Source organism: Varroa jacobsoni, unplaced genomic scaffold (assembly GCF_002532875.2).
Source record: "Varroa jacobsoni isolate VJ856 unplaced genomic scaffold, vjacob_1.0 scaffold_388, whole genome shotgun sequence".
Classification (NCBI taxonomy): Eukaryota; Metazoa; Arthropoda; class Arachnida; order Mesostigmata; family Varroidae; genus Varroa; species Varroa jacobsoni.
Window position 1 is genome coordinate 167,174 of NW_019213290.1, and position 23,242 is coordinate 190,415.

The following is a 23,242-nucleotide window of genomic DNA, read 5'->3' on the forward strand; positions in this document are numbered from 1 at the left end:
TTTGCCTCTCAGTTTGGTACTTAGAATACCCCACAGCACCAGCTGGGGTTTTATAGATCCTTTAAAAGAGACATCGCACATTTGGCAGTACATGTATGCTTTTGTGTCGTTTGTTCGCATGACGCTCGGTAACGGCCGCCTCAGTGGGTAGTGCTTGTTACTCTTTAAAGGGATTCGTTTTATGATCATCCAGCTTTGTTTTCTACACACCAACCATAGACTTGAAGACCCATCGGAAACACGCACAAGTAGACAGCCCAAGCACATGTAAACCTATGCCGGTTGCCATCTGGTTTAAGGGCGTAACACGAAAGAACGCACACGCGTAGTCGACACATCAGCTTTAGCTTCAAACAATCTAACAGGGAATATTTTGCAGCCCCTTCGCATGTATTTCCCACAACAATGATAACAGTCTTCAGGACCCGACCGCTGTCTTCTCTGAGACTAGCACCTCACCTTGCGTGTTCTATTTTCGGGCGTCTGCCCTATGCCGGGCCCGGGCCCGTACATCCGCGAGGGCTGCGCCATTTAGATGAGAGCGAAGGCGTCGCCTTTTTTGCGGAAAGCGGCACGAAGAGCAAATCAGTCGCTGTTGCGTCTGAGTCGCCCTCTGAGAAAACTATCTTGTGCTGGCCAACGTTTACCTAGCTTGAGCAATGCAGTATTATCTTGACAAGACGACAAGCATCAGTCATCTAACATTGCCGCCAGCCAGTGAGGACATCATCGTTGCTTACTGGAGCTCCGACCACAGCTGCATGTAACTTTTAAGCCAGTATACTTGTAACCGAGCCCTCCTTTGTTCTCCTTTGGCGTTTCACATCACAGCTTCAGTAACTCCTACCGCGTCCTACCTCCTATCTATGCCTTAGCTTCGTCCCTATTATCCAAGAATGCCACCGCTCTCTTTACTTCTTTCTACTTTTTTATGGAGCTACAGAGCCTTAAGGCCGTACGTCTGTCCGTGTTTCTCTCGCGTAATCTAGCTTTCTCAACCTTTTCAGCCGCCACGAAAATCGGGACACGAGAACAGCAGAAGCTGCTAAAACAGTAACGTAAGGAACAGAAGCAGCAGACAGCGGCGGCACCGCTGGCGTCCACGTGACGGGTTATTCTTTCGCCATCCTTCACGACCCACCTTTTGTGCCTCCTGTTGGTTCCTGGCCAGATGCCGCAAGCTGTTGCTAGGATTAAAGAAGTACAAGAAAAAACGACAATGAACAAAGAACAGCTGACTAACGTTGTTTACTCCTATATACTGTAAGGCAGTACGTTGCACGCTTGCATATTTTGACGACATAGCAAAGGTTTAAACTAGACGTTTAGTTTAAACTAGGTCGAAAAGGACACGGGTGAATAGCAAAGCACGTATTGTTAGACTGGGCAGGCGAACTATCCGGAGACCCGGAAAAAGATTTGTGACGATTTCAGCGAAAAGTGTCGCAGCAACTTCTATGATCTTCGATGTTTTTACGACTTGGAGGAGGGCAAGCATGGTTGTATGTGATTGCATAAAGTGGGACTAGATGTGAGAAGCGTCATCCACTCTGCCCTTACACCCTTGACTTCACACTACAGCCAGCGGAACTTCAATGTTATTTTTTGTTTTGTTTTGTTCGTATTCTATACTAGATCGGAGATGCATTTTTCAGTAAAGCCATCTCAGAACACGTAGGGCCGGTCCGTTTGACGCTCCTTGATTCACACTGGACTTGAAAATCGTAGTCAACACAAAGTCAGGCTGCTGCCCCCTCGTCCTCGCCACAACTATGTTGCGCATATGATACAAAAAAAATAAAGACAAATAACTAGTGGTTCTTTCCTTATATTTGCACCTTAAACAGCGAACAAAGCAATAGATTCTGTATAAAGTTTGCTGCGAGTGAAAACCTACCTTAGTTTCGCGGCTGAAGGTAGACTATACCCATGTAGTCGTGGGTTCTCGATCCACTGCTTTTCAATGGGTGTCCCTCAAGCAAGACTCATGTACATACCCACGACAGGAAACCGCGCAGCGCGTCCGAACAAACAAAAAGTGTCAAATTGTTCAAACAATCGGCTCAAGCCACACAATTCACTTTCCCCACTTTTATAAATCACGTCTCGAATGTGTAGGGAATAAGGCCACTTGGAAAGAGTAATTCACATTTGAAACCGGCAGTGCCGAGATTGTGATGCTAGCCTATTTTCTTCGACGCTAACTCTTTCTTTGACTTCCACTCTGCATCGACATATGCCTCACCCAAGCGTATCGCTGCCTTTACTTGCCCGTTTTGCTGCTCTGTTTGCTGTCTGGCACGCTACTACGATCAGGCCTATTGCGCAATACTTTGAATTCGAGTTTGTATAGATACTTGTTACCGAATCGGAAACGAATAATGCAATTTTGGAAAATTTATTTGGCATCCGGGTAGTGCAATATGTTTTATCTTTCCCGTTTATTTTACCATAAATCAAACTCGGTCGTCTGGGTTATCGGCGGTGTATACAGTGGTTAACAATTAACAGAGTGCACTAACGTCGCGATCGGAACCCTCAGACTCTCTATGTTAGCTTCTATGTCCAGCATCGCGTTCAGGCATTCCATCATGAAATGGAAGTATGTTTATGCCCAGATATAAACTTAGACCTTCTTGTGCCTGCTCAAAATAACCCATCCTTGAAAAAAGTTCTTGTTTCAATATTTAAACGTAAATTGTCAGTATCGTTTTGATGGAGTGACGCTCGATAGCGATGTGGTAATGTTTATATTCGTGAACTTTAAAATAAATTACTAAGGGTAAAATTGGTCGCTAGTGATAGCGTTCTTGTTAAAGTTACATATTTGACAGCCATGGGATGTTAAGAGCATCGTTCTAAGTGGTAACTCCAACAAAATCACTCCGTCCCTCCCCGCCTATTTCTTATCATCAAATAAAACTTCGGAACTTTTACTAGTGAAAAAAAGGTTCGTTTGTTTGGATGTAGTTTTATGAAACAAAGTAGCCCAGAAGTGGTGGCTAGTAGTTTCACCAGAACAGATAATTCTGTTTAAACGACAAGCTAAGGCTTAAAAAATACATTTTCTTAGTCCTAAAATAATTGCTGAAGGTAAAAAAATACATCAATAAGCTGAGACATTTGATGAGATGTTCACAAAAATACTACCTCAAAAAAAGGCGCTTAGCATGATACAAGAAACGCTTCGGTGGTGATGAAATCAGCACCACCGAAACGAAGAATCGTGAAGGAGAGTCATTACGTTCATACTGACATTTCAACAAACTCTATAATGATTAGAGTGTTTCTTATGACTTTCAAAAAAGTATTCACCTTAATTAGGTAGAATCCTAAATTAAAGAAAAAAACCGAAACAAACAATAAATACATAGATGGTATAACAGAATATTCGGCCGTTTCCATGCTCACTCCGTGAAAACATGACAAATGTACACCACTCCTAAGACCTCTAATCAATATGTGACAAGAAATGTCAATGTATGCATTTGTCATCACAGTCCATAATGTGTAAAATGGTCTATCTGCATAGTGTGTTTGATTTTTACTGTTTGTCATATGCATTTTATTAACTCAAAGAAATGTATTTATTCGGTTTATTATGTATGGTAATAAACCTTCCGAACCCTATTCCGTTTAAAAAATTCCGCCAGGTATTCAACCTATTTGCAACATATGGATTTCCAGAGACAAGTCCACTGTGTGGGTACTTTCCCGTTTCGCTACTGGCTCAGTACAAATAAGAGACTGTTTGCGGAAAATATCTTCTGCACCAAAGCACAGGAAGCTAGAAGCATGCGGCGTGTGGATAAATTGTGAGTATGAGCGACCTCGACGCCGCCTCCTGCCTCCTATGTAATCGAGAGCTCCCCCCTGGGTATTGCTTTGGTGTGTGTACGTCTCTATGTGTCGTCGTATCCAGAGGCCTGTCTATTGTGTTTCGAGAAAGGAAAAAGATATGAGGATTGAAGCAGTGCGCTGCGCTGTGGTGCAGCGCCTTTGTACTGTCGGGGTGGTGCTAAAGGCTGCGTTATTTTGATGGCCTGCCTTTTCCTGAGCAGGCTCAGCCTGACTGCCCTATTCGATGAAGCAAAGTGTCTAGAGTCGTGGACTAGCGAAGACCTACCACAGATTAGCGATAACTTCTGCGCGCTGTTTGCAGTGGTAGGGACACTCCTGTTAGTACGATAATGGAGACAACCGTTTAACGTTTCTTGATCGCTAACCCAAAAAACCGTTATGAGGCGACGTTGAAGATTCAGAATTTCCAACATGCCACAGTCGGAGGTAGAAGCTTTTTTGAGCGGAAAAAGATTGATCAGGGCAAGCAGGGTTCATGAGATCAGGAGAGCTCTAGTCTCTAGATGAGGCAGCTCTAGTCTCGGCTTCAGCCTTGATTTCGGCTTCAGCTGGCGAAGGACGGATAGCAGCCAGACACAGGGGTAAAGGCAAGATTGCGAACAATCTCTTCGTTGCCCCTTTTTCTTGCCTAAAATCAATTCTCCACCACTACCGCTGCCAGCGACCGGTGGAGATTCCGACTGGTTGCCTGCAAGGCCGCGCCGAAACCAATCAATCGCGCGAAGAAGAACTGACGAAGGGCAATAGGAAGCGGCAGGCGGTGTCGGCACCGTATTGGCGCTCTGGACGATTGCCAACGTTTATTATATAGCTCGTAAAACCCAGCTGACGCTAAGCGGTATCACCGTGGTTCAATGATAGCTGCAGCTGCGAAGTTGACCCAGCCAGGTACACTTGAAGCCCCTTAAAGCACTTGGAATGGCAGATATGAGGTAACACTTATGTGGACGTGTCTGTAGCGGCTGTGGACCGGCAACTGTAATTGTGTGGAGATCGGGTAGCCTCCTTCATCCAGCCGATTTAAGCAGCTTCCTTTCTCTTTATTCTACCTTCCATCAAGCTTACCATAACATGGCCGAATAGAAGGGATAGCAACATCATCAGCATCCATTCAGCGGTAAAAGGAGAACAACGGCAAGTGTTCACTCTGCTATTTTGGTGTCAGCCTTCGAGCTCAGTCACCGCCGAGGTGAGCTTCATTCTGCGTGTCTGCTTAAGTATCGATCACGGGTGCATCTTCGCATCATCGTCAAACGGTGAAGAAAAGGAAAAATACCAATAAAGAATAGCTGTACTCATTGGCGCTCAATAGGCAGAAAATAAAACTAAATAAAATCGGAGTTGTCTTCACTGTAGACAAGTTAAATTCGACTAGACGGCACCGCCACGGGCTGAGCAACTTGAAATGCTGTAAGCAGAGAAGAGCCTCGGAGAGACGGCGGGGTGCGAACTCATAGCCTAAAAAAGGTAACTTTGTGGAACAGAGAACGCTAGTTCGCCCGTTTTGCTTTTTGTATGCTTTATTTCTTTTTTTTCTTGAAAATCGGCGGGAATCGATATCGGACCAATTCGGATAATACGTTTTCATAAAGCATATACTATTTATAATGGAGTATTTTCTGAGCAGACATAGAGAAATCTGGGCGAGAGTGCGAAACGCAACAAGACGGCAACAAAGCGATGGTTCGATTCTGACTAGGTCGGGAAGCTGTTCTATCCCAGAATACATAATAGCGAACAAGAGAACTCCCTACTGCTGTCATGTGCAATCGATAAAAGGCGCGCCACACAAAAATTGTTGTCAACTTCCCGAACACTAGAATATGTAGAGGAAGGATGTTTCTGTCTACTGGCTGCTGATTCTGTTATACTAAGTAAAGCTACAATCTTCCGTTTGATAACATGTAGGCGAAATCACACCTTCTACATAGCTCGTACTTGCTACTCAATCACATACTAAAAACCAAGAACACCACAATAAAATTTGTGACTATATTGCGAAGAACAGGTGCTACCTACGTAAGAATAAATCTAATTTTAAATCACTTAATGATTTGATTGTACGCTACACCCCCTAGTAAAGTATGTAAGAATCATAAAATGATTAGATCATGCTTAAATATGGATCGTGCTATATATATATATATATATATATATATATACTCGTCGATTATAATATCGTTGACGAAAATAAAAAATCTTATTGATTATAGCTTTTTTGTTATACTCAGAGCAGTACTTGACAAATGTCCGAGCCATCGTTATAACAATTTAGTTCTTTTAATCAAATAGGTGTTCTTTCTTTTCCGTAAGGCCTAAATGTTTACTATTTACGAGATTGAGATTTTCGAGCATAAATGGTTTTTCAAAACACACGTAGGTCACCGAAAGAATGCTACTGCTGTTGTTTGATGGTTCCGTCACCACAGAACGATTCGAAGGTCACTATTTTTTTGCTATAACGATTATTCTGGTATCTTGATCATCTGCCAGTCCTGAATGGCCTACACTAGGCCTCCTAGTCCATGCTGACCAGCTAAGATCAAGTTAGGTTCAATCCGATTTTTACTTCAGGCCCATTGTGGTTTTTGGTCGAATCCCTCTTTTGTTGTCGTGGTCCTCTTCGTGTCTTTTGGTCTTGCTTGATTTTTAGTCATCACAAGCGATCACCCTCTATGCACCGAGACCCTTCTTCCGCTGTCTCCACTATCCCCTATCGATGGCGCTTTGATGCTGCCGAATTTAATCTTATCTGAGATAGAAAAGATGATCCTACAGTGCTCATTCAGATGGGAACAGCGGTTTTTAGATATACCTATGAGTTTTCCTTGATTTCGTGGCGGTGGGCCGGTCAGCTAGGTCTCATCAGACCCTGAAAGTCAGGCGCAGCGTTCCGACTGGGTCACTGCAAAAGCGGGAATGGAATGGAGGCAGAAGAAAAAGCACACCGCGACCAATAATCATTCGGACTTCATCGGAGCGTTGTGTTATATGTAAGACGTATGTAAACATAATTGATGTGAAACACACATATAGATGGTAGTACACGTTGATGGAAAAAGGGCTTAGGTAGATACGGGAATCACGATTCATGACATATGTAATTGAATAGAATCCAAAGTGTATCTAATGAGGGGCATATAGTTATATATATATATATATAAAACAAAAATGATACACAACAATAACAACAACAATCATAACTTGATTAGGTATTTGATAATACCCAACAGGCAATATCAGTAGTAACAGAAATTACGCATCTGATCGATCGCAACATTAAGTCCAGCTTCACTTTTCTTTGCATGTTATCGTCCCATTTCCATTTGCGTCCTGTAGCTTGGCGTTTGAAAGCTTATTTATTCGGTGGTATTGAATCTGTTCGAGAGCGGCAACGAATGCTAATGCACTGCGCGAACCGCAGTGATGATACCCGACTTATCCAACATCGTCTAAAACAACCCATTTAGTTCCCCAATCAGTTTCGACCCCTGCAATGTTAGCGAGTCCATGATGCGCATGCGCGTCGATCAGCGGTTTAGTACAGTCCCTCGCTCGTAACGCCCTTCATTTATTGTCATCTATGGCCTCCTTGGTGCTTTTCTGCGCCACGTCCTGCTGTTGCTGCTTGCCTACGTTCAAGCTATGCGCACCAAATTGCTAACGGTTTGGATGGGAGAGCAGTTGTAGCATTGCTACCTAAGCACAGAAATATAGAAACTGCAATAAATGAATGCTTTGACACATCACCTGTTCATCCACTGCGGCTGGCGGCAACCTCTACTTACGATCCCAGACAGGATATCGCCTGCCAGTAGCATCTGATGGTGGTTATTGGTTTGGATTCACTATATCCTATTTCCAAGGCTCCCTTCATTCATCGTTACAGTCGATATTTCACTTTGTTTCTCCACATGATTCTAGGAAGTTAAAATATCTGGAAACTGGCTTTTATTAATATTAATTCATTTCAAACTCTCCCGCCCGCACTAACCGCTCTTCATCCTTTATTTTTTTTTTCTTTTTTGATTACGTTGTAGAGAACGGTTGTGGGTAATGGAAGTGTTAAACTTCAGCCGAAATTTTGTCAGTGAACCCCCAACGGGGGTTCCATGTGCATTCCACCATGCTAACGGTGGCTTGACTGTTTTTCATCGTTTTCGTTTTCTTCATTGTTGTTAAGCATTGTTATTCTGGCGGCTCTGATTTTTACGCAGATTCCCCTATGTTGCTCGACTAAATTCTTCTAGCAGCAACAGCGGAACCGTCGAGCGTAATTTACTGAAACTCGAAGTAATGACCAGTTACGCTAGCTTTGCGGTCGCCATAAGCACGACTAAAGGCTACTATGTGGCAGGCCCTCTCTTTCTCTCATCCATTTACGAAGCAAGCGCTCCCAGAGGCGAGATTATACGTCAATGCTTCTCCCTGTACCCCCAAGGCCTACAACGACAAGCAGCTTCATCATCTCCAAAACCCTCTCCTTATAACGAGAGTGAGTACCCCACTCTCTTGGCTTCCGCGGTTTATATACAGCTCGGAAAACGTTAGACGGCGGCCGACCATTCAACCCACCGTTGGCTGGGCGTATATGGGCAACTGAACGGGTTAACGTTAGCGAACAGACCTATCCTGGGAGGTCGGTTAGGCCCATCTATCCGAGCTCCAGCTAATAACTGCTTAAATAGCAACAAAGGACGAATCCGGCAGAAATTCGCTATTGAGTTGGTCAGCATGTTGTAAAACACTATCGGGCTGTTGTCATGCTAAACATGATGTTATTAACAGCTGTAAAGTGTATTAGTACACCGTTATATGGAGAAATAAACCGACTTGCTTGACATGGGCTAGCGTTGTAGTGGCGCAATTTTCGAATTAGTAGCAGTTGTAGTAGAACCCGTTGGCCACCGTTTGCACGAGGCTCTGAGAGAAGGCTGTTCGTGAGGGTTGTTAGATTGTACAGGCAGCCAGTGGAAAAAAAGAGGTAGCCTTAACAGTAACGGGTCATCGATCTGAGTATTTCGATGCTTAGGTCGGTACAATATTTTATATGTAAAGATTATTATAACTTTTTAGCGGTAATTACCTAACGCAGCATTTGGCTTTTATTGTGGCCCGTGTTCATTTAATCAGATTAACTATACCTGGTACCGGTTCAAAGCTGTGTTATATAATAGACATAATTATATTATAATACATTGGTGTTTCGTTTGTCGTCGTAATGCCATAGAATCGATGGCATATCGATACATGAATTTTGCCAGTAGTGAAGTTGATCGTTGTTACAACAACTTTCTACAAGAAAAACAATAATGCGTCATGCCCAGTGTTAAGCTTCAAGGTTTAAGATTCATCTATTAAAAAAACCTGCTTTTTTTTGATACCTTGAATGCCACAGGTTCTTCATTTAGAATAAAACCATAATAGTCTGTGACGATTTACCAAGTTGATGTACCTATACAGCGTACTTTTTCGGCAGACTAATTGTTGACTAGGTAATGTGGCAGATACACAGGTAGAGCTGCGATTCGTTTGGCCTCCAATAAGCCAGAAAGGCCATTAGATAAGAGTTGTTCTATTAAATCTGTTCCCTATTTACCCTTTCACGGTGCATGGTCGTCTGTCCTGCCGAACGAATGTACTTCGTCTAGCAGGTGGTTCGCTGGCTTGGCCGTATTGCGTCCTGCTGATATTAGCCAGACGACTGCGCCTGTTTCTGCTGCGTCGCTAACAGCGCCTTTGATCTCAATCAGGGGCAAATGATCGTTCTTCATGCATTTGAAACTGCATCAGACAGCTGAATGGCTTCACGGTGTCAGTTGTGAATGCCGCTGTGAAGCCAATACTGAACTGCTAAATTTAGCTATTTTTTATTATTTATATTATATAAAATGAAAAGGATATCAACATTAACTAAATTTGCCGACGCTATTTCAACATCAAATACTAATGCGTGCTTAAGATTACCTTTTTGCTGATTTTTGCCGGGTTCAGAACCGATAGAGCAGAACAGATGTTTTAGCCTTCGTTTAAAAAAGTGCGGGCTCGGGCGAAGTAAATATTTACTGACTACATGGAACTAAGGCAACCAAGGAATTATTATTACTACTCTTGGCCAATATTCTTGTAAAAGCTCGAACTTATAGATTTCAAGGAACATTAAACACGGCTGTGAAACAATTAGTGAATGTAAGGGACTCTTGATTATTAATGGCAAATAGAAAGTGATTTTGACTTGACGACTGGTGTCGTTTGCCCCTGTATTTTCATTTGAGTTAGTATCGATAACACGTTCTAGATGAGATTCAGGTGTACGATCTTCTGGAGCCTTTTCTATAACCACCTTTCACGATATAACGATTTACGCAATTTAATAGGACCGGATGTAATTGGATTATGTGAGTTAGGGAAAACGGAAAATCTGTCGGCCAGGAACCGGGACGGATGAGACCAGCTGTTTGAATTATAACTCGTTATTAAACAACGACGCAGTGCCTAACTTGGAAAGATTAAAACGGCTAATGTTAATAATAAAACAACCGTATTGAACGGATTTAATGATCCTACTAAGTATTTAAAAATCAATATGTAATCATTCGATATCAAATCAGAGGAGTAAAATTACTCCATATGGATATAAACATCTTTTTCGAAAGGGTTAGGTTTTTTTTTTCGCATAACATTTAGTCAATATACGAGATCCTGTCGTGCGTCAGCTCGGGTGATCGAGCAGATTCGCAAAAATTCAATTCATGAAGATAGCTTTGATAATCTAGATCGGTTAGACGTCCACCATGTCCATCTTAGCGATCTGCAGCTGTCGCCCTTGTAATGTTCCTCCGTTTTTGCCATTCTCCGCCAATGCTGATTTGTTCCGTTACCCAATATGCTATGGGTGAGAAAACAACCTAAATCCCGACTGAACTTAAAATGTCGTCTATGACGTCGGGCTCATGTCGTGCTCCGGTCGCAGTTGCAGCGTCAACGGGCTTACGTCTAATTTCTGCTTCTTTTGATATTTTTCTCCCATCTGTTTTTCGTTTACTACTTTTGCTGGCATATATCGCATTTTACCAGTCACCTACCCCTTCGTGAGTTGTAGAAGCTGCAATGATAGTCGACTGTTACCGCTATTACGACTATTATCGCCAATCACCGTTATTATTGACTAAATTATTGACGAAGATCTAATACCATGTGATTCAGGTGAAGATCTAGCTCATCCGAGCACACTTACAGTATATAACGTCAGTTTATATGCCTATATCAATATAGTTAAATGCTGACTATGCTCTCGAATTTTCACTATGTCAGGCCACATGTTACGAGAGCGTAGCTGAACGTTACACTTTAGGCATTTTCAAAGAACGAACTAGTTCGTGGTCGAAAGTACTGTATATATTAGCCCAGTAAATTAAAGTGAGATAAAGTGATAACGAGTCAAATGAGCACCGCATCTGAGGTATAGCAGCATGTTTTAACCTCATTAGTATAAAAGGTCTACTAGGACCACTTCCCATTAAAAGACTTTCTCCCTATCCAATCGGCCCGTTTCCGGCTAGGTTTCACTCTTGGTAACATCGACAAGAAAAGACACGTCGATGATGAAGAAGATGGAACTGCAGAGTATCGCGAGTTTCCTCTGCAGTGCTGCAGGTTGGTTCGGAAGGCGTCATCATGTAATCCGGTCTCCTGTTTGCAAGCTTCTAGCTTAAACAGGAGATTCGTCTTGGAGAAGATTTAGTCGTTGGCAAGTACATGCGGACAGATATACTGACGACGGGGTTGTCCGGCCGGCCGCAAGTCTAACCATTTCTACTTGCTTTTTTTTTTCGACTGCAGATACTCGATGTGTATTGACCGGGTGGGTATCCCGAGTGAGGTTTCAGTCACCCCAAAGCGGGGTGTGCACGGCAATATCTGATTTGAAGGGGAAAGGTTGATTTGATTTCTATTACAGTTGCTTCCGTTGCCACTGCCGGCACCCCGAGGTAGTCTACGAAATTATTACCTTAGATACCTTTTTTTGCCTTAGAAATGGAAATTCGTATGAGAGCCAGGAAAACGTTCTGCTATGCAAAATATGGATACTCATTCATGTTACACTATGATTACTGCTATTGGTTATTATAAACTTATTGCTATAAACTTAAACGAGCAGGTACCACAACATAAGCGTACCTTTAGTCCTGTATGTGTGTGTTTGTTAGATGCCTTATGAAATTTAGCTCCAGTACCAGTTACCAGTCGAGTATGAGGAACTATCATTATTTTCAGTATAATGCTTGCAGTGTACGTCGTTGTTAGTCCCGTTTTATCAGCGTCGCTGTATTGTAGCCGGTTTAATTTTTGGGCATAGTGGCGGAGCAGTTGGAACATATACTACTGATTAGCTTTACTTTACCAACATATCTGCTTTTCAATATATCCTATATGCAATGTCCAGCAAACTTTGTAATCCTCGAACTAAGTCTGGTTTAAAAAGTTGTGCTGTTCTTTTTTTGTACACATCCTTAAAACATATCATTTCAGTTAATGGCATCACTTCAATTTCTCGTCGCCACCTTCACGACCCGCCCCTCTTCGCCAATTGCCACCTCTGTGTTTCTTGCTTGTCTCAATAATTATTCGTAGCTTTATTTTAAGTCTTTTTCATGGCCTGCTGTGCAGTGGCATTCGTTGCCACTGGTAGCACTTTGCCGCCGCTCCAGCTAGCAAACGAGGCTTTATCTATGTCCTACCCTTCTTCCACCATCTTCCCTGCCTTCTCGCTCTAGCCATATCTGAGTGCGTCATGTGTCCTAGCTTCCTCAAACTTTTTTCCTTTACACAGTTAGTTTTCTGATGCGTAGATTGCGTAGATCCACCTGGAATAGGTTAGCTTTGCTGCGTTGTGTACTATGAGAAACTCCGATTCAGTTTTTCGCTTCCTCTTGCCTCTACACCATAAGGTCTCCAGGTTGACCGACGTATTTGAAGTGCTAGGCAGGGTAACAGTCTAAGCTTACCCTATAATACTGTACAAAAACTGTTGTGTTTTCTAGGTCTCGATCCCAAATGTAATTAGAGGTAATAACATACACACACACACACACATTTATATGTAACGTAACATATATATATATGTATTAGAACGTGCTTAATTGTAACGTAACAGTGAACCACTTCTATACATATTCCATATGTACGAGGCATGAATTTGCATTTTCATTCCGATCGCAGCAACGTCTTGCTCGAGTGAGCAGTATCCATCCCCGGGTGCGCAGTCCATACGCATCATAGGCGTCGTTTAAGCTGTAGGGCGCAACCTTTTTCGTCCTACTTAAAACGATGGCCGCAACGTCCATAGTGGCGGACGAACAGATAGCTGCGGATGACCAGGGAGAGATATTTAAGATGATGCAGGCATGTACAGCTCGTAGGGCCCGCGTCGGATCGCGTTCTCAGGGCTCAACGAGTGAAGATTGAGGAACAGGTGCGTATAGGAACAAGAAAGCTAGATATTCACATCTTTCCTAGCGTGGCAGCCGTATAAGGGGAATTATTTGATATTCAATTCAGATATTTCCGTTACCAGGGCGACCCTGCCTACACCGTTGCCACCTTCGGCTGGTCCTGTAAGTACCATCTCTTTCGTACCTCACCCAAGAACATCTTCCTTCTTTGACAGATGATTATGGCAGAGTGCAGCCTACTTGCCCCGACCAGCTTCGAACCAACTTCGTGAGCCTTTAGAATCTTTTTCGTTTTTAGGGGAAAAGTGCTCTGCTATCTTGCGTCCTGTTTTCTCTTTTTAACTGCTTACATCAGTGATGTAGCACCTGTTTTTTGCCCGGTAACAAGCATAAATTTCTTATAACTTTGAAAACATAAGAAAAGTTAAATTCATGCATTGGGCGAGTAAATTCTCAGCTGTTACGAAGCTATTACCATGATCCAATCCCTTGCTAAGCATCTTACTGCCAGCGAGCTGGTGCTTCCTGCATGAAGTGGGAGCTTCATAGTACATCTAGTCTGTTGATCAATCTATTTCTAGCATGTTTTTGGTCTTACCTACCTGAGTACAGCTCCTTTTGCGACGGGTACAATTTCCATTTCTTGGGGACGAGAATCCTCACACTCCACAGTTACAGACAGGTACTCTTGGCTAGGAACCTGTAGGAGAAACGAATTATTGAGTAAACTCCATTAAGTATTCTTCTATATGACAACAATAGTAATTGTAATAAGCACTTACGAAGGCAGTTTTTGTTCTTATGCGACAAACCCGTTCAGTCCGCAAACCTTAATCATCTCGCCCATATAATCAAAGTGTAATGTAAAGCAAAGTTAACGCGTCGCATCGTATCGAGCATTTAACCGTCATCAAGCTTCAGCCAAAACTCTTGCGTTCCTTCTTTTTATTTTTAAATTTCGCGGTTATCTAAAGTAGTACAGGTCTTTGAAACAAAGCAAAACATATGCGAAGCATTCAAGCTTCAGACGAACTTTCTGGCTTATGATCAATATCGAATTGTTGAAGCGTAAAAACGAACACTAACAGTGCTACTTCTTTTATCTAGCTAAATTGCTAACGGTTTCGATCGTCGTTTTAAAAATCGTTCTCGTTCAATACGATATACTTCTTCATCAATTATATCCAAGCTGCATTTTACTATAGCTATTCTAACAGCGGCTTTCGGAAGCTATCTACATAGCTCAGAAAGACGCAGCTTTGTTTATAGGCCTTTGATGTACAATATACACTAATTGAAAGGTAATTGTGCACGCCACTAACACTGAGAGCGTCATCGGGCCGCACGGTATCTAGCGACCATAACCCTAGCCGACTAATCTATGTGTATGTTCACTGCTGCTGCCATTACTTCAGCACATCACGCAAGGGCCTCAATCGGCGCGGCGCGCTCGTCGTCCCCAACCAGCGGATAAGGCTGCTTGCTACAGGGTTTTGTTCGAGGCGGTAGTGCAGGGTCGACTAATATGGGTGCCCTTTCGACGCAGCATGTTTGCTTTGCGACAATCACCATCAGTACGTTTTGTCGCAAATCTACTACTTACGTGTGCTCTAGCCGTAGACCTGAGAACATGTTGCTCCGGGACCCAACGGCGATATCCCATCAAGCGGCCATACCCTATTTGCTTCTACTCCGGAAAAGCCGACCATGAAGCACTTTGAGATTGCTAAAATGCTTTTGCTCCTGACCTAGTGCTACCCCTATAATGTATTGCCCGCCATCGGACCGCGCACGCATCTGCTTTCAACCTCCTACCAAAAATGAACCTGTCAGTGAGTAGAAGTATCTATAGGTAGACATGACGGTGTAAATCTCGGCAAGCGTATGAAGCTAACTGCGCATTTGACGACCATGCTTGTTAAGTGACAGGCTCGTTAGTGTTGAACTAATAACCACAGTGGCCTATACCATATATGATGGTGAAAAACCCTGCAACGAACTTTTGTTGAGCGATCGAAACAATCGATGAACCAGGATCATGGCCAGATAAGGTACCATTGAGTGATGGACGGGTGCAAACGTATGACGCTTGCTGAATAACCTGAACGATATGAAGAATCGAGGAAAACCTGGCCTGTAGGATACGACGAGTCTGTTAAATGCTTCACTAAGAGCCAAAGGGGACACTTCGTTAGCAGCATATCGGTGCATGACCTTTTGCTTCACTAATTTGTTATCGATGATAGAAGTAGGGTAAAAGCCACCTGAAACGGGCTTCAGTAGTATATCGTTTACCCATTGTATTGCATTTGGTGCTTGTTTAAAGCAAGGAAAAACGTCCATGGGCACCGAGTTTCTCTATTAAACTATTTGTCTCGAAAAGAAGCCTCAGACCAACGAGCTTAATACCGATGCTTTTGTTCCTAGCCCTTCGCTCTCCTAGTTCTAACCCAGAACTGCATTTCCTATTGACAGTAGCAAAAAAATTATGGCACGGATTTTTGCTATGACACACACACACAGACGGTTGGTGTCGTCTCTCATTCGAACGTTTTCGTTTTGCTACGGGAAACATGTGCATTTGTGTTATAATATTTACGATTATTTGACGTATGTACATGTTACAGTATTATCCTGGCACCATTAACAGCATCATCGTCAATCTTATTGGTACCCTGTGCCCACGATCCCCATTTTTAATTCTACACTCATAAAATGTAATTGATACTGATGTGGCGTCGCGCACAGTAGCAGATGAAATTAAATCCAAATGACAAAAGTAAAACCCGATGCTTTATCTATAATATAGAAAATTTCGAGAAAAATCAGATCTGTTAGGACTATATGGAGAGTTAATGTAGTCTCTTCGGACCTGTCAAATCACTGTCTACATAAACATATTATTGATGCATGTATTGTTACAGCGTTAGGCGATTTTTGGCTTTTGAAATTAGGGCCACCAACATCTTTTTATTATATTTTCGGGTGGGGCAGCAGCACAACAATAAGTACGTTTAGGAAAAGCAATAATTTTATCGGCCGTGTACAATTTTTCTCATATATATCTTGTAGTATTCGTTATTTTCCAATACAATAGTAAAGTCGAGCATTGGAAGAGCGTATAGCTGTTGGAAGCGTTCCTAATCCTGACACTGAATGTCCTGCTTATCAAACAACTTGCCCTCCAATTACATGTACAACAGTGAATTTTTAAAAAACAAAATCTGGTAAAGTGTAAATTGTGATTACCAATGGCCGCAAAGAGCAATTACGTAGCTGTCGATCCTCCCACGGCTAAACCACGCTGATTCTCACTCAAACGAGCGTACATAACGAGAAAGTTTAATAAAATACGTGTGCGTATATTACTAGTATAGACAACGAGGCGATAGTACTGCCGATAGAGATATATCGAGTTGTTTCTAATCATCAGAGGCTATGAGAGATGATCGAAGATAGCTAGTGTTATTTAGACGACCGCATGTATAACAAAACGGATTCCTATAAGGCATTATTAAAGAAAGCAACGAGCAAGAAACTATCTCTCATTTGGATTTTGACTCAAATGAGGCCGATCTTAATCGATCGGAAATCCTAGTCAATGATACGATCTTTATTCTTATTATATCATTCTTAACGGAGAAATATCTCTCTTGGTGAGTCTGAACAGATTGTAGTTAGTCGGTCGTTCATTTCCAATAATCAAATCGACTATTTGACCTTAAAGCCCGCACTTAGGTAAAGCTTTTTGCTTCTTTCAAAGACAGATTCAGCTGCTTTCTGCCGCTTTCGATTTTGGCTGGGTCCTGCTTGTTTGAAATTTCGAAAATTGGTATACATCCATAGACATTTATACATAGTTCGAGATCGCCTCTTATAAGGGACTATCGTACGTAACCAATGTAAGCAGCCAATCGAGTAAATAAACATACAGTTTTTGTCTATTAAACGATTGTGTTTATTACCAGGGAGAGAAACGTGGGAATACAGTTGAACCCCCCCCCCCCCCCCCAATAACTCTATAGTAAGGTCTCTAAAGTAAACTCTAAAGTAAGAGGTACGACTCGATGTCTGTAAATAGTATTCGCATATTATCTTCGGAAGAAACCAGCCGCTGTGGCTTCTTCGTCTGTTTGGCTAAGTCCGAGTGCGTTAGTCTCTTTTAATCTGCTGGATACAATTAACTCATATTACAATTGCAATACACGTAGTTGTATTATGATTTAATCGTAAGGGAGGGGTTCAGATTTGTAATGATGAGTGATATGAGGTAGCGTTAGTGATATGAAGAAGTGCGCTCTACCTACAGTAGTGCTTGCAGTGGAGTTTTCCTTTCTTCAAAGCCGTGTGCTGAAGCAACTATCTATTTATCTATCATAAATTTTCCTTGAGAACGAGACGACGTTTCGGTGGTCAGTATTTTACAGAGTCTGAAGGGGATGAAGGATTACTTAACCACTGTAATGATACAAATCATTCGTAACATTGCCCAAACAATGGGCTGATTGTGCGGGTCATCAATCCAAATCAAATCAATGCGCTTTCTTCCACCATTATTTATAAAATTGTTGATAAAATCTATTTTTGTTTAACCAGACGCTTATCAGTTAAACGCGTACTCGCTCAGAGCACGTTACATCAGTTGAATCAATGATTGGCGATATAATTCTACAAATGTAATTAGATGCGCTTCATTCTTACTATTCTCGTTGCTTCTTCTCATGCATCAGTAACATATATACAAATCTCTTTCAATAAATAAATCTCTCTCGGTAAATATAACTGCATCAAGACGAGAAAGTTTCAACTTGAACGTCTTAACTTGAACGCAAACGACCAGCTTGAACAGGCCGTTTTAGTATCTCTTTATGTGGGACTACGACCGGTTCGATAAAAGTTACAAAACACCTTTAAAAATAATCCCGTATTTTTCCACCTTTAATCGTTAAAATATCTATATCACTTAAAACAAAATACGAGTTTTGGGAGCGTTGTCAGTTCTGCGTTTTACTACAAAAAAGCAAAAAGCTCTACACAGTTTTGACTAGGACGGTTCTACTGTAGATTGGTAGAAAGCCGCAAGCGCTAGGAAGTTGACGGAATGCTTCAGTTGAAAGAAGGTCTGGGAGGTAATGGGGGCGACGTTGAGAGCGGGAGCGCAGCTGGAATCTAGACTACAGGTAAGCAGTGTAAAAGATGGGAAACTGGACGGAAGAAAAGGCGGTCGAACTTCAGAAGAATTGTGTGAAAAGCCTACACGGAGGCATAGGCCGCTCAACCTAATGGCCTGAGCGGTAAGGAAACCGAAGGACCAATATGCCCGTAAGATCTCTCAATGAAAGGCTTTACTTTTAGGAGTCTAGTGGTTTTACTGGTCGCCTCCGTAAAGCTTCGCCTGATAAAGCCCACACTATTATTATCATCTGAGCGGGTGGTACGTCCGATACACGAAACATTTAAACATGACACGGTAGTGTCTTGCAATTGATTTGATGATCTAAGCTAAATCCTTCCGGTTACCACCAATGGTCAGTCTAATGTTGTTTTTTTCGAACACTTCTACCAAAATATTCAATTGATTTTTTGTATTCTGTCCGACTTTTTTGCCTTTGTCGTGGGAAGCCTATATTTAGTACGACAAGTTGGTGAGCGGGCTGCTAAATAGTGCTGGAATAGTGGTGATGTGTAAACAGCAATAAAGTGACGTTCACTCTGCTAACGTTCCGTTGTGGAAGATCCCCGCATGTGTTTTCACTTTGCCATGCCATAGAACTTGTGGCAGTTTCCCCCCCGTCCTCCCGACCGTGGCGACATAGGTGCTGTTGTTATTGTTTGAATCGGTCTAATAAGCTGACGATTTTTTTCCATTTTTGGGAAATTATGTATGTTTTATCTTACCCTGTTCAGTAAACGGTTAGCGCAGAGACGCGTGCTGTTTGTTTCCACTTACCCAAGATTGTCAGTATCTCGGTGACTTCATTTGACAGCGACGTTTGAAATCAACGATATTTGACTTTCTTTTCAATTAGTCTTGCATTAACCCGTGTAGTATATAGCGCGACAAATGAACACCAGTTTTTTGCATAAAACTCAACAATTCGCTTAGTCTAGGAACACTCCTGTATCCAGGTCATACAGAATACAAAGTCCATGCGATATGAGAAAAAAAGAGATTTTTTGCGCCACCGAAAACACCCAACTATGTGTACCCGAAGCAATTTTTAGATTTATATCCTACCAAAAGGTATATATAAAGTTATACATTCGCTAAATAAACTACGCTATTTACAATAGAGCCTCATTAAGCTAAATTCAATTGTCTTGTTAGGCCGGATTTAACGTTGTTTTTTTCATCGAACACTGCAAGTGCCTTATGTGGCTAAAAGCATGGTCTCTTGGCAGATGGGTATAAACTACATCCTACCATTATTGCTAATTACTTGTTCCTTTTTTTATCTTAGGTGAAGTATCTTCCCGGTTTTCGGCGGTCAAAGCTTAAAACAACTAGGTACTTTGACCACAGTTTATAATAAATAGCTGGAGTCTACGCAAACTCGTACGGTACAATAAAGATGACCAACGTCACGTTTAGCTTCCGGAAATAATAATTCTTTTTTAGAAAGCCACACATTTACTTCTGTATGGTTTTGATTCGAGATACACATCTTTTCTTAAAATGCGTCGAGCTGTTTCAGACCGACCTGAATGCTGGGTTAAGGTACTCAGACGACTGTTCTAACGTACCTCCCAAGATCCGTCACGTTTTCTATTGAGCAACTATTGGCTCAGCTAACATCCAACCGATATTTAATGTTAGTTCAGTGCAAGCGTGCTCGGCCACTGAACGCGTCTAGCCTCAATCCAATCAGCTTGCCTAGATAAAAATAGGCACATAGAGACATCTATCTGGGTTGTCGCAGTCTACTGCCGAAAAGGTTTGGCGATAGGTGCGAATGTTTTCGCTTGTCTGAAAACAGCATTGTCAATGATCAGATATAATTTCCGTGATCGGAAAAGGTCTCGGCGTAGCCTTTCCGATTTGCTTTACTATATATATATATATATTTGTGACCACACAGACGTATATTTAGTCTGCATTTTGTATAGTATATAACATTATCCGTACGGTACAATGTGCAGTCGGTTTATGTCTATTTGCTACACAGGCGGTGTATTTCAACTATCGTTGGCAATTTAGATCTCCAGCAAGTCGTTGTCTAGACTGTTCAGAGAAAAAGCATAAACAGCGGGTATTCTTGAATATTATGAACGCTTCTTTCGATCTGTCGGACCGCCTCAGCTTGTTGACGAAGGGCTAACGTATTCAACAAAGCAACACGAATAGCTACGAATGAGCTTATTGAAAAATGTCCTTCTTCTGTATCTGTTGTTTGTTCTTTCGTATTGCAAAAATAAATGGCCACATTAACCGGAACAAATTTAGTTACTCAAATTTAATCACAACACCAAAGATCCAGAGAAAACCTTAACGCAGTAAAAACGGGAGGGGTGTGATTCTCAATGAATGAAAATGCCTTCCCTTATGTGTACATTATTGGCATAGTGTGGTCATTAACGGATCTATCAGATAGAGCCGTTAACGTTTTTAATATTGCATCCGACCCTCCTTGATCTCTCTTCAAGGGCCGAAAAAGAAGGGGCTCAATATTGAGGTTTGATGGATGCTAGTGGCTGGCTGATCTCCTAAACATAGAGAATAGCAAGAAAGCCTTCGTTATGAATCTCCGGTCTAAACTGTTCCGTGTACAGCCCGTATATGCATAAAACACAGATGGAGAGAGTGAGATACTTCGTTGAACGTTAACAGAGCAGAGTATCTGAAGGGATATAGACAGGTATTACAATAGAAATTTTCCATTTGTTTTTTTGAATTTGAAAAACTGGATGATGCCCAGTTTAAGATGATTTGTTTCGTGTTATGCTTCAAAAAAACTAGAGTAGATGGTGCGACGCGGACCACGAAAACAACGCGGGGAATCTGCTGATAGATAATTAAAGGGCTCATCATGTCTATCTAACCTAACAAAATAATATTGGTGGTAAAAGACATCTCATAAGCAAGAGCATCCGTTGTTACAGCCTTTCATCTAGGTCTACCAAAGTAAAGCACAATCTTTAGAATTCCTGCGAGCAGATTGTTTTTTTATATTTGCAAGCCTCACTACTTCTCTTCATAAACGCATCCGGCCACGTCTGTTAAGCATCACTGCAAGTCAGTCGGAAAGACGTTATTTTTGTTTACATTTTCATAACAACCGCTAACGAAAATTGGAAAAATTTCATTTTTGTGGGCAGAAAGGTAGAACCTCTCGCGTCAAAAAGCCTTCGCTGAAAGCGTACAGTGCTGACATCTCACGGTGAAGGACGGCTACGTATATGGACGCGGGAGAAAGTAACGAGCACACATGCCAAACTTCGAAACAAACAAGACAGCAGCTCTTCAGCTAATTTTGTTATAAAGTTAAGCCGTGCTTTATCAGCACACCGTAACAAGCAACATACTGCCTAATACCATACGATTCACTAATCTCCTGCCCAAAAAGTGTCTAGATATCAAGAAGAACAACATGGTATACCCGAATATGGCATTGTTTTGAAGACGAGGATGTTGATTTTTCATAATTTGAGGTTTGTATCCGACAAGAACCATCAGACAGCTAACGGGACCCTCATTAGATCCGGGCTGCATAAGAAGAAGTAAGACAGGAGTGACAGGGGGCAACACAAATTCGCACGAGGCTACTTCAGTCCTGTGGGTAGGACAAGCGTTACTTGCATATCGCCAAATCACCAGCTAAAGTCTCGAGACCCCACAACTTTCACCATTCACTCCAAATAATGAAAGATGGCTTCGAACGATCGAGAAGCTTTAGACCGCCGTGGATGCCAATAACGCAAGCTTGACTTTGTCTCCGCCCTAAACCTCTTCTCCCGGTTACCCTTCCTACAAACACGCAAACTGTGCGACGAGGTTTCTCTAACAGAAAAACTTCGCTACACAGTCCTTCATTCATAAAGGCCATCGTCCTAGGGGTACAGCCTCTGAATCCTTCTCCTGTCCCTAAAGAACGACGTATGTGTACAACGCGTTTCTCGAGCTAATGGTCCTGATGGACTGAAAAAGGGATTGGCTTAAAAAAGGATCTATAAAAAAGACCCTGAAGGAGGGAACCGTCAAGCGGAACTTTGTAGCAAAGGGGTAGTTACAACACGTTTTTGCGACGGATTAGTTATTGCAATAGTAGACCGCGTGCACCAGCTGCTACCACTCCTTTAGGGAAATGCAAGCGACTTTAATCCATATCTGTTCTCTGTCGAATTTTAATAAAACACTTAGTTCGTTTGTTTTCTTTGAAAAAACGAGCTTTTAGGAGATAAACATGCTGTAGACTTCTGTTGTTATTTCACTTTTCCCTCTCTGCCACATTCACCGCCATTAAAAAGCCATAGTGATAGCCAGTGCTCGTTTTTCAATGAAAACGTCACCCATGATGGTTAAAGGCTACCACAGCGCAGTTGTGCGCAACTAAAAAGCCTGCAACTGTGACAAGACAGGGATTACTTGCTTCCCTGTTTCTAGAGAATATTTCGAATGACAAATCAGTCCGAGTCTCATTTAGCCGATAAATCGATAGAAGGAAAAAAAAGGTAATTGTGCGCACTGGTCTGCGGGTTTCACACTAGTCGTTGCATAGCCAAAAGGTACACGAGAGGAGGTCAAGTCAGCACCACGTTGATTACCCGTTATTCGTCTGCTACAAAAGGTACAGGGTCTGACAAAGCAGGAGGGGAATTTGTTCACTTCTTACGCAAAGTCTATACAACGTTTACTTAAGCTAGGAGCGGCTAGACTCTATTGATTAGTACTGGAACGCTGGCTGAAAAAGAAAATTACACGCCCCTTT

General features: G+C 42.1%; 1 protein-coding gene across 2 annotated transcripts in view; it reads right to left on the reverse strand.

The window, feature by feature from the left end:
• Window positions 1-14,011, reverse strand: part of LOC111259955 (uncharacterized) — a 64,311-nt gene extending 50,300 nt beyond the window's left edge. For both annotated transcript variants that reach the window (XR_015310811.1, XM_022832367.2), the window contains exon 1: window positions 13,919-14,011. Coding sequence is in view for 1 of the 2 variants with exons in the window: in XM_022832367.2 (XP_022688102.2) it covers window positions 13,919-13,956 (38 nt within the window). In the remaining variant the exon portion in view is untranslated. The remainder of the gene's footprint in view (window positions 1-13,918) is intronic.
• Between the last annotated feature and the right edge of the window lie 9,231 nt (window positions 14,012-23,242).